Below are 13,259 nucleotides of genomic sequence, written 5' to 3' on the forward strand. Positions count from 1 at the left end.
TGATCTGTCCCATTTTTGTACATCATAGCTGGGCATACAATCCACTCCTGTGTATATATACAGTTATCCAGTCCTATAGAATGACAAGATCACCCTGACAGCAGTGGCACCAGAATATGTGGGAATCGTCCATGAACTGCAGCTTCTTGGTGAGCCAAGGCGAGTCCAGCGAGGAGGATGGTTCAGCGACAGTGGGGAATGCAGAAGTCTTGGAGGCCGGAGACGAGCCCTTGGGGAATGACCGCGTTGTTGCACTAGATGCTGCCACCTCGCTGTCGATACGAGCCTTCAGCATACTCAAGCTGACACGCCGCTTGTGCAACGCTTCAGAGGATAGACCCTCAAATGTTGACGATATCGGCGTTGCAAGGTGAGAAGGCTTATGTGACGCGAAAGATGCCCGCCGCAACTCGTCGGAGTAGTCGACTGGGCGACTGGAAGGGCGATGAGGCACAGGGGACCGTTGCGACGTCCTGGATGAGGAGCGGACATGCACAAGCTGGTCCTCCAGGGCGGTGATCTGCCTCTGCAACGCGTGGGCATTCGCTTCGGCCTCAAATACGGACGTCTCCAAGGTGCGAATATGAGACTGGGCGGCTGACAGTTCGAGGATATGCTGTTGCTTGAGCGCGCTGAGCATCTCCTCGTCCAGAGAGTGCTGTCCAGGACTGGTAGGCGTAGATGCTGCAACCCGAAGGCGCTCGAGTTCGTCGTTCTTCGCCGCCAGCTCTGCACGGAGCGCTTCCGTTTCGCCTTGAGCTCGCTCCAGGAACTCCCGCACTTCGCTCTCGTCCCGTTCGCGCTCCTCGAGCTCATGGCGAAGAGAAGAGAGCTGGTCCATGTGCGATTCCAAGGTGGACGTCAGGCGGTTGACTTCTGCGAAATGATGGTCTGCCATTTCGTGGTAGTTGGTGCGTTCAGCCTCCAGCTCTTGGATGAGCTTCCGCGTCTCCTCAAGCTCATGTTGCAACTGAGTATATGCCTGCTGCAGTTCTGAGGAGTTCTGATTGGAGAACGCCCGCTCCTTCTCCAGAGTAGCAGCAACCTCATCACATTCTTTGCGAACGTGGTCCTGCTCACTTCGCAGCTCCTCCACAGTGGACTCCAGCTGTGCGATGATTGAGTCACGGTTCTGCAAAGCGCCCTCCAGGCCGTCGACCCGCTCGGCAAGGTTAACCTTTTCATCTGTCAGCTCGATGACTTTGTTCCGCATCTCGTCGAGAGAACGCATCAGCCCAACTCCCTCGCCGCGCAGCTCATTCTGCGTGCGCTCGGCTTCTTCAGCACGCTTGTTCGCGCCTCTGAGCTCAGCTTGTGTTTGCTGAAGCTGACGGGCACTGTTCGCTAACTGAGCAGCGACATCGACGAGCTTGCGCTCCAGTTCTGCGGCAGCGCTTTCTTTGCCTGAGATGTTTGACTGCAGCGCTAGCTTATCTTGCAGCAGAGCATCTCGTTCCGCACTGGTGGTAGAAAGTTGCTCCTCGGCCGTAGCATGCTTTCTCTCAATTTCTGCGTAGCGGTTCTTCCAGACCGCCTCGGCTTCTGCTCCTCGTTGCAGTCGAGTATCTAGTTCCTCACGCTCGGCTTTAAGCGCGTTATGGGCCTAGTACATCATTGTTAGCCAGAGACACGTCATAGAACAAGCAGCATTACCTGCTGCAGCTTAGACAGTTGGAACTCAAGCTCATCGGCCCGATTCTGAGTATTTTGGAGCGTGGCCTCCAGCCTCTCGGCGCGGTCGTCGCTTTGGATTTGTTCATCCAATTCGCGCACTCTTCGCTCCGCTTGTTCTGCTTGAGAGCGAAGATCATTGACCGTGCCGTTGAGAAGTTGCAACTCTCGTTCCTGTCATTTTATTAGACCACCTGAGAATGAGGACGCGAACGGCCATCAGCCAACTTACCTGATCTCGACACTTATCTGTGAGGTCTGCTTCGGATGCCGCCAGAGCACTGATCTTCGCGGAGTACTGCTCATTCGCTTCTTGAAGTCGAGACATGGCCTCCTCCAGCTTCGCGACACGACCTTTTTCAATATCGAGGAGACGCTCCATCTCCTGCGATCCTGTCAGATGCATGTCAGCGTCGCCCGCAGCATGACAAGAGGATGTACGCACTGTTTTGAGCACCCTCAAGCTCCTGTAGTGACGACGTCAAGGAAGACTTCTCAGACACTAGAAGAGATATTGTCTGTTGTTGTTCCCCAAGATGGCTGGAATTATCTTCGATGGTGCTCTCCAGGTCTTGTATGCGCCTGCGCAAAGATGATGTCTCTTGACGCTCAGCCTGGAGGTCATTCTGGGCCGCGCGAAGCTCTGGCAGACACTCAGTGAAATGCCGCCAGTTAAGCGTGCGTACAAGACGTACGAGACACTTTTGTGTTCAATTCTTCCAGTGCACTTGCCAAGTGTGCCTTCTCGGATTCAAGAGAACGAATGGCGGCATCCTGGTGACGAACCTTGTTTCGGAGAGCATCCACATCCTGTTCAGACTTTTGGGCGCGTTTCTCAAGATCCGTGGACTTCTGCTGCTCCTTGCGTAGCCGGTCGTTGGTCTCTTGCACCTCTGTAGTACCCATTCAACACCGGCAGCAACATGACACAGGGACAAACATACTAAACTCTACATGCCCCAGTTTCTCGGCCGCTATAGTGAGGGATGCCTTCTCAGCCTCTAGAGAGGCTATAGCGCGCTGTTGATCCTGAATCTGGGCTTGTAAGTTTGCGACCTGTACAGTCGAGGGAGGACTGGGCACAGGCGAAGCTGTTTTCCCTGTTGAAGGTGTTGAAGGAGCAGCTTGTTGAGGTGGAGAACCTGGGCCTTGTGCAGGGCCGCCTTCGACTCGTGTCAACGAGGACAACCAATCTGAGCTATTTGGAGGCGCTCCTCTGATCTGGGAATTCGCAAATCTAGAAGCAACACAGCATAGTGTTCAATAATACACCGCATATATGTGTGACATGACTATGTACCTACAGGTCGCCTGAATCCCGTCCGTTCTCGTCTTCATGCTGAGCTAAGGTAGCCTCAGATGGTGCGGGTGAGGCTGTCCGCACTGGGTGTTGTCCATGCTTGTCCTCTGGTGCCTCAGACCGTGCTGGTGAAAAGGGCCGAGACGGAGGCAATCCAGGTGACGACGCCGTCGGGCTGGCAGCAGTCGCAGCCCCCAAGTGGTGCTGCTGCCGCCTCTTCAACTATTGTACAGCAAGGTCAAAGTATTTGTATGAGTTCCTTCACACGTTCTTAAGGGATGGCTAGTCGTTACAGACCATTGCACGCGCGCGAGCAGCCTTAGCGGCGCGCTCGTCATCAGCCATAGTTGTTACAAGTCAGTTGCACTGTGAATGAGACTGGCGAGAGTCGCAACACAGATACAGAGCAGATTCCACAGTGAACAAGGCGTACGACAGCGAGTACGTCGTACCGACCGTAGTAGCCGTTGCACAGAACATGTCGGACGCGTTGCAGACACGTCTCCAGATGCACCCACGTGACAGGCGTCGTTTCTCCCGCCTTCAATAGGCCGAACAAGGTTCATAATAATAATAGGCTAGTAGCAAGTTGCTCGAGGATCTTTCGCATGATTGTCGCAAATGTCGGCTGCGCTGCTTTGAAGCTTAAAGAGACGAGGGTACACTTAAACAAATTGCATGCGACTATAGGAGTATATTTCTGTATTCTGCCGTTTTATAGGTCAGGGTGAAGGATAGTGAGAAGCAGAGGACCAGACGAGAAGCAGCAATCACAGGGAAAAGTCAGGGAATCGTACGGATAAGCACATGGTGGTAACAAGAAAAAATAAACATTCCGTATAAGGTGAGACCAGCGCGGGTGATTCAGCACGTAACGACAGACTCTAGGCACCCTCTCGAGCGCAGGTGAGAAGAGGAATCGCCCACATAAGAAAACAGTTGTGAATTTACTCAGAAGGATACCAGAATCCAAAGACGTGCCAGGGAGCGAATGGTATCGAGAATGGTGCGAGTGTTCCGTGTTGAAGAGACGAAATCATGCCCAAACCTGTAAATGGCGATCATGAGTAATATAGTAGATTGATCCTGGCGATGAACACTTACCCTCAGCGTGCTGTCCCAACTACCCGTGCAGAGCGCCATGCCGTCCGCGCTCACACCCAAGCAGCTCACCCGGTTCTCATGGCCGGTAAGAACGCCCACTCGTTCGCCCTTGAGAGTATCCCAGACATTACAGGTCCAATCGTCGTAACCACCGAAAAGGATACGACCAGAGATGGAGAATGCAACGGAGGTGATACCGCAGAGAATGTTGTCATGGGTGAAGGAATTGAGCTCGCGGTCAGCCCGGATATCGAAAAGGCGACACGAGGCGTCATCAGAGCCGGTGGCAAACGCATCACCATTAGGGAAGAAGCTATGTCCAACGTCAATACACATGGCTCAAGCGAGACACGGAATATACGCACTTCACGGCGTTGATATCCGACTCGTGACCAGTGAATGTCTGCGAAGCCTTGCCGCTACGGATATCCCAAAGCTTCGCCGAAGCGTCACATGCACCCGACACGAAAACGTTCTGGCTCGGACCGAGCGACAAGCTGAAGTAGATGTTAGCGGGTTAAAGTATCAAACTAGATCTGATCCTGACCTCATAACATCTCCAGTGTGGTCGCTGAACTCAACCACCCGCACGCCAGCCTCGATGTCCCATAACATGCAGGTCATGTCACCGGAGCTGGTGACGATTTGGCGGTCATTGAGGAAGCGGCAGCAGCTCAGATAACCTGAGTGTGCGCTCAATTCGCGGGCGCCCTTGACATTGTTACCCTCTTTAGAATGGAGATTGTAGATGGAGCAAATGTTGTCGAGACCACCGCAAGCCACGTAGTTGCCGGACGGCGAGTATGCGCAGGTCATGACCCAACTTGACCTAAGCGGAATGGCGTGCACCTTGTTGGTCGTGTATGCGTCCCAAACAATCAGCTTCCCATCCTGCGAGGCTGACACTAGGTGTCTGCGATCCGTAGCCCAGTGCATGGCATATATCTTGGCAAGGTGACCGCGCAGAGCGCGACGTGGGCGCATCACGATCCGAGGCAGTGCGGCAACCTCAGCTGCCATTGCACGAACTGTGTTCGCACGGAGCGTCAGATCAATGTGTATGTCGGCTTACTGCATGAGTACGACACGCACGACTAGTATCAGCAGAGGACTCCCTCCGAGCACGGATTTTCTCCCTCAGACTTTCTGCCTCACGCCGGGCAGCAGCAATGCGCTCCTGGATATCTCCTTGTGGTGATTGTGCCATCTTACTTGGACGTCTGTTACAGGAGTGTCACAAGCGTTTTACGACCACCGACCTGAAATGAGAGGTAAGCCAGTGAGCCTGAGTACAACGTGATTCACTATGGCTAGGACCCACTCACCGTTCGGGGCAGCAGACAGAGGGGAAGGAGGAAGAATCTGAAATTGATGGGGGGCTTACGTGGGAAGGCCGACAGACGCGCTCTGGCGCTGACGAGGCGACGACTGCCACGTACAATGCAAGATGAATGGGGACGAGGGAAATGCGCTCCGCGAGGAGGATCGCCGGTGGTGGTGAGGAATGGGAAGACGAGGGGGAGAAGATGGCGACGGTCACCCTGCCCTGGCACCGCTGATGCCCTCGTCTCATTCCACATCCAGCGGGCACCGCCGATTCCGGCCATATTTCCCACGGCGTCCGGCTGCATGCTTGGGTCCTAGCCCCGGCTGGCCCAGTTCCTGTCGTTCCCGCTGCTACACTGCTTATTTCCCGTTCGCCACAGGATGCAAAAGACGTATATTCATCTTGCGATAGCTACCTAATATCAAGCAATGTGTTATGCATCACATCCGTATCCTGAACCTAGGCTAGCTTAATGTGCACCATTTGAGTTCAGGATTGTCTAGCTTTAAGCAATCGCACAACGCCACCCCCCTGCATGATCTCGACCCATCGACTCTGCCCTAGATTATCTTCTCTGTTATAGCATGAAAATGGGCGTTTTTGAAGCGGCCCAGCCCGTGTTGCGGAGTAAGCTCAAGACGATCCGATAAATCGGAATATTTTCAGTGTACCATGTCTGTCGTTCCCCCACAAACTATGGCGGTGAGTTTTACTTGCACGAGTCAATATGAGCTAGTAAGCTGAATCATTTGCCGATTTACAATCCAGTTGACGGAGATACAAGCACGCTGCCCCCCTCTCCCCACCGAAGTTAGAACTGGTCGAACGCGTTTGAGTCGTTAATGATACAAACGTCACCGCCAGCGAAATGTACCGCTGGCTTTTTCGAGGTCAGTCACACCACAAGGACAGCCATACAGTCTCCTATGCGCCCTTGTTCCCCGCAGCGGTAGCAGACTCCCGCCCATCTGCATCGCCTGTTTCGATCAACTCGAGGCGGCGGAAGGTATGGTGCGCTCACGGAATTTGTAACACCGCTGAGCAGTGTGGTAGCTAATTCCAGACCTGGATACGGAGGTACATTGTATTACCTCCTACCGTGATTCAGCAATCAAGTGGTATGTAGGCCTGCTTTCGCAGATCCCTGTTTCTCAATTACAATTGGCACAATTAATTTCTCGAACGGCGGTAGCTTCCGTCCCAATTACGCGGCGACCATTTGTCATTCCTCGCCTCGAGGCTGCCACTGAACGGTAACGAAGGTTCTGCGGTCAATGTCGCTGAAGGGCGTCCATCATGTATCTTCCTGTCGGCCTTCAGTTCCGCTGATTGCTCCGTGCGGGCCGCAGTTTGCGCGCGGCGCATGCCTGCACAGATCGAGGACTTTGGCCTTTCCCATGCTGCCAAGGAGCATTTGGGGTGAAGAGGCATCTCACCAAGTTTTGAAACGGCTGTGCTGATCGGTCGAACATGGAATGCTATACGATAAAACGTTCTCGATGATGATGCCGTCAGTGCCGCCTTGAGTGTGTGGCATCTTGCCGTCAAGTCACCGCCGCCAATGGCGAACTAGCTCGCAGCCCTGTGCAGGTCGCTGCCAATCGCCATTTGGATCTAGGGCTTCCTCTCGCGGGAGCTCCCCGATTAATCTACGTGACGCTGATTGTGTCCGGACTGGAGTCACAGGACCAGGTCCCTGCGTCAAAGACAAATATGGTAGGGTTCTGCACTTCTGGTTTGCGTTTGACCGCAGATTACCCATGTTAGAAAGAGTCAGGTCTTACGGCTCACCACGAAGGCGAAGCTGTTGTCCTTGTGAAGTCCTTGTTCATACTTCTGCGCTCATGGCGACGATGCGCAGAATTTGAAGACAGAACATTGACTACCGTGTGATTGGGGGCGTCGGTGAGTCTCATAACAAATGGGTGAGTGGGTTTCAACCGCCTTCTTCTGGTTGGCCGCTTACTACTAAGCACCATTTAAGCCACTGTTTTCCATTATCCCCGTCCGGAGCACCGGTTTGCAATAACTAGGCATTGGAATCACCAAATTCCACGTGGGGCTGTTTAGTGTTTCAGCCAGACCCTGTATCTTCGAACACTTCCCTTGCAACACGGGGCCGACCACTATGGAGCGCCCCCAGATATATGAATTTTCGAGCGCCCGAAAGCTGACCACTCTGTGCGATGGATAGACACTCCTTGAAATATATAGAGTAGTCCCACAATGTGCTCTGTTATGCTGGGAGACATTGTCGATTTCATATTTTCCCCATAACTACATTGAATGGATATAACCGACACTTCTTTCAGCTCATACATTTCATACATCAGTGGTGAGTACTACCTGCCGCCACGTTTCCTCTGATGATAGTAACTAGAACGAGCTCGTTTTTCAATGATTTGTGACGTTGCTGACTGATTGTCCCCCGAGATGGGTGTCCGGCGGTGGAATCGGTCGTGTGAGCGAGCGATCTCAATGCAGGGTGAGTTCTGCGTTCACCATGTGTTTTCGATGGATATCATGGCAGTACAATACCAGATCTAATAATCTGTGGCGTTAGGCTATGGTCGATATCATGGACGTGTGCCAGACTTCCCGAGGCTTGTTCAGGTTTCAGATATCCCGATGCGAGATACCTGAATGGTCTTCGTGCTAATTTCGGGCGCACAGCATGATAGCGATAGGGGATCTGTGTGCGTAAGTGTTGAGGCTCCGTCGCTGAGCACAGCTGAGATGATTGCTCAGCGAATTCCTGCGGATATCAGGCAAACGATAGATTCCTATAACGGGCGAGAACCCGGCCAAAATGCGTGCCGCACTCGGAGATGCCGTGTGTCTCGATGGCGAGCCGATCGGCCAGGTCTGCGACCCATGTGGCCCTTATTTTCCGTGCATATCTGGGAGATACCGGGTAGAGGTGAACCAATTCGACGACTTACACGTGAGCAGTTATGCTTCTTCATCTGCTTTTATATTCGCGCGGGAGCGTCCGCAGTGTTGTGCTGCTTTACGTAAAGGGATGCTGAGTGAGGCCGCCCTTAGCTACTTTGATTCTGATCCGCCTGCAGGATAATTCTTGACACGGGGAAGTGTTGGTACCGATTCAGCAAGATCATGCTCAGCATTTGGTCCACGCACTAGCCATGCTTTATCCACACTCTCTGATCATACTCATCGACCAGTGCAGGGGACGAGAGCAATGAAGCCTATTAGTTGACAAGAGCTATTTCCTGATTGCCTGCTCTTCGTGACTATAGTAATGATACCTCTCACCGGGCTAGCTTGCTGGAACCAGCAGATGTCGAGCATGCAGAAGCTTGATACTGCTCACTATCCGTCACTTTGTCAACCACAGCGCCACAGAGGCTTGTGCTCTGGATATAGACATGGGCGCACCAGGTCGTCCGCTAGCACGCCTTCACATGACATCATGATCTCTTGAGGATTTCATGACTCTAACTCCGACTTCGACGTCGAGGCACACCCATGCTCTTACATCTCAAGGCATTCGCTCTCGTCATCGCCTGTACGTCGCATGCAGGGTCTTGTCGCTTTCATCACATAGGAGGGTCGCATTTAGTGCGTCTGTTACTCGTTTTGTCCGTATGGAACGCTCACGACGAGGCTCCAGGCTCCTATTGGCGACCAGCACTGTAACTCATGTTTCCTGGTCCCTCGCGCTGCCGCCACTTCATGCCATCCGATCGTCAAAAATGGCTCTTTGTCGCTCGCAACACAGCCCCTCGACCTGCAGGTCATGAGTGCCGCTCTGTTGTTCGGCGCGCGGTATGTTATATCACCCTTGCCCGACGAAACGTTTCAAGGTCGAGTGGCTACAGACATTGAGTCCATGGGCCACGGGGAATGCCGTGAGTGAGGATATATATCCCGGTCTATTCTCCACTGCTCTGCAAGAATCAGTATGTCTCTCAACGGTGAGTGGCCCGTGCTTCCTCTTTGTAAATGACTCATATTTCTTCTTTGTAGATGGTACCGTCGCACTTAACAACCGTACGTCGGGTTCAAGACTATTGATACGCGCCTGGTGTTAATTCCCCTGGCCACAGTCCTTCAGCAAAAGAACCAGCTGACTCTTCTCAGCTGGGAGGAGTCACGCTCGGGGCCTCACCACGCCCCTCTGTGGACTTCTATCTGTAAGAGTGAGTTGTCTTGCATTTTTGAATGAAAGTGAGCGCCGACTATGGTATCGTGCAGTCAATGGTCAAGAAATAGCTCGCGGAACTGGGGCTGCGAAGTACCTGGCAAGAGACATGGCAGCGAAGGCCGCACATGAGTATCTGACTCAAGCCGCGGCTGGGCAGTGAACGATTATTTCATGATCATTATCGCGCTCTCAAGGACGTCCGCTATCCCACAGTCTTTCGATCACATCTCCTTCGACTGAGTTCCTGAAATATTTCTTGTATTTGCCTTCCGCGTCTTGTACATCAGTATGACTCGGCTCTCATCTTTTATCTATTGGTCGACGCTGGAAACAATCGTGCACGACCTTCAGCATTCATATATCAACCGGCAACTTGATAATATGCGCCCATTGGGCGAGAATATCTCGCGAAGCGTTTCGTGATACTCGGGCCCACTAGGCAAGTTGAATTGAGAATTACTCGCGGGAGGTAGAAAGTCGATGTGGCTTGGGCCGCAACCCTTATGTGCGCTTATGTGCACCTTGAGATTTGTCGCCGATTTGTCGCAAAATGTTACCAAGCATGGTGTACAGCGTCAGTCGAATTGCGCCAAAGTACACGGCAGCGACACGAGTCTCGAGAAAGCCCTTAGTGTGTAATATGGGTATGCTTGTTTCCCTCCAATTACCGCGGCAAGGACGAAACAGATATACGGTCATGCGCTGGAGCTGACGCTCGGGAATAAGATAAATACTCGCGACCAGTATTCGAGCACTAAAACGCACGCCCGGGGCGCGCTCAGCCACGTGGCTCGTACGCGCACACTTGAAGTCTGGTTGTGACTGAGGGTTGCTATTGTCCATTGTGGACATCCGCGAGGTTCTGCAACTACACAACTTGTTTCAGTAGTACGCCCGTCGGTATCTATGTCTTGCGCGCCGAACCTGCAAAGACGCACCTCGGTCCCTTCGTTTACCCGGTCAATTCTATAAGCACATTCAAATTCTTTGCTAGGCAGACTGCGCTGACGGCCTATCTTTATCCATCCGAGCCGTGATTATCGCGGAAAGTATAAGTTACAAATTGATAAGTTGCAAATACTTTGTCCTTTGATCTGAGCAGTCCTCCGGTGTGATAGCCACTGAAAGCGGGACGTCAAAGACGAATTTGTTCCGTGAAACCATTGTTCTTCGCACCCCTTAGTGATCCTTTCGTGGTGCCGATTGCCTGCAAGGTGCGCCTACTTCTTCCTTTCCCCCGAGGAACATTAATCGGCCTTCCAACAGGTTGCCGCGGAGCATCTGGTCCCGAAAGTCCAACGCCAAAGCGGGTTCTCATGCTACCAACTGGCTCATTCTGATCCGCGTCTTCGACTCCGCTTTCATTTTGTCACAAGCAAGGAGCACTTCGCGATCTCAATTGTAATGATAACACAAGTGCCATCTCAGATATGTATGTTCTTTGACTGTCTAAACGCCTTCAGATATTGATTTTCGACGCCCAATCTTCAACCTAGGAAATCAGCACATGTAGGGAATGCGCCTTGACACTTGACCCCGTCATATCGCGCGCTGTATTACATTCACGCCCAAGGCAACACATCAATCAAGTCGTCATTCCCATCGCTGATGATATCTTGCCAGCGGCATATCTCGCAGAGAAATCCTCACAACACTGAGATAGAGAGTTGCTTCGGCTTCCTATTCGGAGAGCTATTCACAATTGACGACTCGAGGTTCGATGCCTCAGGTGCCGATTGTTCACTTTGAATTCCAAAACATATTTAACCGCTCTCCTTGCATTTTAGAACTGCCTCTTCAGATTTGTTTCGTGATCAAGGGCCCCCTGACATCGGCGGTTGCATCGCCGTATGTGTCCTTAGGATCAACTGCGACGCCCAACAGTTTGATCTAAGCGTCGACGTACTATGGGTTTGCGCCGCCCACGAGCGCTTCAAAGCGTCATCGTTGTTTCCCAAGTCATGCAGTTTAACAGCCCTCGGGTCGGTGCGTACCGCGTCTCCATGCCGTCTGTCCCGTATGTCCTCAAAGCCGCCAAAAATAATAGTGTCCGGAGAAGGTGAGCACTACAACTTGTCAACGCACGGTATGATGCGGGAGAGCCTTCTCGGTGTCCTTTCTTTATATTGCAGATGTCCGGCAATTGTAGTCAGCGTGGCACTTTCAAGCGCTTTGCCCTTACAACGCCTCGCTGATGAAAGCTCGGGGAATGGCCATGCTATACAGCCCGACCTAGCAGTGCCGGTTACATCCCTTGTGCCGCGACTTGCACGACGAGGAGCAGTCCGGGCTCCGGTGTAAAACCCGTACAAGACCGCAGGACGGCTGTATATAATGCAGGCCATACCTAACGGTCCTCATCGTCCGAAGCTCCTCCAGATTCATACACATCGACTCACTTCACTCACCGATATCAACGCCTCAGAACCACTATCATGTCTTGTATGTTCTTTAAAACCTTCTCTGAGGATTGTATGTCACTTATAGACATTTTTCGTAGCCTATGTCATCAAAATGAACAACTGTCGGGATAACCTCTTTGTTGCTTGACGCACAGTTGAATACTCACATCCCACTTAGACTTGCAGAAGAATGGAAAGCATGCCTTGCTGAGTTGGGTGGAGTCTTCGTCTGGCCCGGCCAATGCCCTGGAATGGACTGTGACTTGCAAATGTTAGTCGGTTGATTTTTTTTGTATAGCTACCACTGCTGACAGAGATATTGCAGATGACGGACGCATCTACGGCACTGGTGTCGCTCGCTCCAAAGGTGAAGCAAAGGAAATTGCTGCACGTCAAGCTCTCCAGGCCCTCGGAGGGCATTAGCGACTGAATATAAAGGCTACAACAATTACATACAGTATAATTCTCACATAAGCCATACTACAGTAACTTTCTAGGCGGGTACTGCGTGCTCGCTCTACCAATATGTTGTTGTCCGCTGCTGCTCTACCGTATTACTTAGTACTTTTCTCAGACGACAAATCTCATCATTTATCCCATCAACCGATCGATCGGGTTACACCCGTGACGGCGCCTATGACTATTCCGCCAACAAACACTCGCACTGAGTACAACACGTTCGAGAGGCGATGTTGCGCCGGTTTGCGCCTTTCGTTGTTGCGGGAGTCACAGGTGAGACACAGCGACGTTGATCGCAATAGCATAGCATCTTGAGCCCCACTTTCGCAGGAATTGTATCCGGAATCTACATTTTCCAGCCACTGCTGGAGAAGGAAGCGACTGAGTCGAAAACGTCAGTAGCCTCAAGACCATATTATAGACTGATGCTGATATTATGACCAATCAATGCTGTCTATAGCACCACAGATTCAGTACGCCATGCACCCGAACCAAGCGTGACCGAAAAGCACAGTGCGGCGGAGGGCTCATCAACGCCTTCCCAGCCTGTCAACCAACCTGCCGCGAATGTATAGGACTGCAGTACAAACGGATCGCAACTCGCGTCCTATTTTCGCTTCGTGCGAAGTGTCCGTGCACATATGGGTGCTGTCACATCTCAATAGTATTCGCCGTACGAGACCCCTTGTGCCAAAAGCATAGTAATCCTCATGGACAGCAGTTTGTCATCGGAGTTTAGATCTTAGGTACAGCCGAGTATTGAAGACAGGTCTCGGGGGAACGCATCACCGCAACTATCACAACTCGATCGAGATATGACGGGCACCA

At 52.2% G+C, this 13,259-nt stretch overlaps 5 protein-coding genes across 5 annotated transcripts; 1 reads left to right on the forward strand and 4 right to left on the reverse strand.

The window, feature by feature from the left end:
* Positions 1-23: 23 nt before the first annotated feature.
* POSPLADRAFT_1164291 (hypothetical protein) lies at positions 24-1,297 on the reverse strand. The gene has a single exon (XM_024487810.1). It carries the CDS (start codon positions 1,229-1,231, stop codon positions 74-76), a length of 1,158 nt encoding a protein of 385 aa, XP_024343807.1. The 5' UTR covers positions 1,232-1,297; the 3' UTR covers positions 24-73.
* Positions 1,286-1,525, reverse strand: POSPLADRAFT_1119835 (hypothetical protein; the record flags this gene model as incomplete). Its single annotated transcript, XM_024483506.1, has 1 exon — positions 1,286-1,525. A coding segment is annotated over one exon (240 nt), but the record flags the coding sequence as incomplete, so codon positions are not given.
* Positions 1,526-1,807: 282 nt separating this feature from the next.
* POSPLADRAFT_1128553 (hypothetical protein) lies at positions 1,808-3,316 on the reverse strand (the record flags this gene model as incomplete). The annotated part of the gene is made up of 6 exons (XM_024483747.1): positions 1,808-2,064; positions 2,117-2,297; positions 2,458-2,564; positions 2,616-2,908; positions 2,976-3,193; positions 3,269-3,316. 6 exons carry the CDS (start codon positions 3,314-3,316, stop codon positions 1,808-1,810), a joined length of 1,104 nt encoding a protein of 367 aa, XP_024343809.1.
* Positions 3,317-3,647: 331 nt separating this feature from the next.
* On the reverse strand, positions 3,648-5,611 carry POSPLADRAFT_1164293 (hypothetical protein). The gene is made up of 6 exons (XM_024487811.1): positions 5,401-5,611; positions 5,168-5,334; positions 4,623-5,103; positions 4,441-4,572; positions 4,076-4,388; positions 3,648-4,019 (listed from the first exon to the last, which is right to left on the reverse strand). The coding sequence occupies exons 2-6, from the start codon at positions 5,280-5,282 to the stop codon at positions 4,008-4,010; spliced, it is 1,053 nt and encodes a 350-aa protein (XP_024343810.1). The 5' UTR covers positions 5,283-5,334; positions 5,401-5,611; the 3' UTR covers positions 3,648-4,007.
* Positions 5,612-9,327: 3,716 nt separating this feature from the next.
* POSPLADRAFT_1051173 (hypothetical protein) lies at positions 9,328-9,730 on the forward strand (the record flags this gene model as incomplete). Its single annotated transcript, XM_024480130.1, has 4 exons — positions 9,328-9,340; positions 9,393-9,416; positions 9,473-9,565; positions 9,621-9,730. 4 exons carry the CDS (start codon positions 9,328-9,330, stop codon positions 9,728-9,730), a joined length of 240 nt encoding a protein of 79 aa, XP_024343811.1.
* Positions 9,731-13,259: the final 3,529 nt, after the last annotated feature.

The sequence above is a fragment of the Postia placenta genome (assembly GCF_002117355.1).
Source record: "Postia placenta MAD-698-R-SB12 unplaced genomic scaffold POSPLAscaffold_1, whole genome shotgun sequence".
Lineage (NCBI taxonomy): Eukaryota > Fungi > Basidiomycota > Agaricomycetes > Polyporales > Adustoporiaceae > Rhodonia > Rhodonia placenta.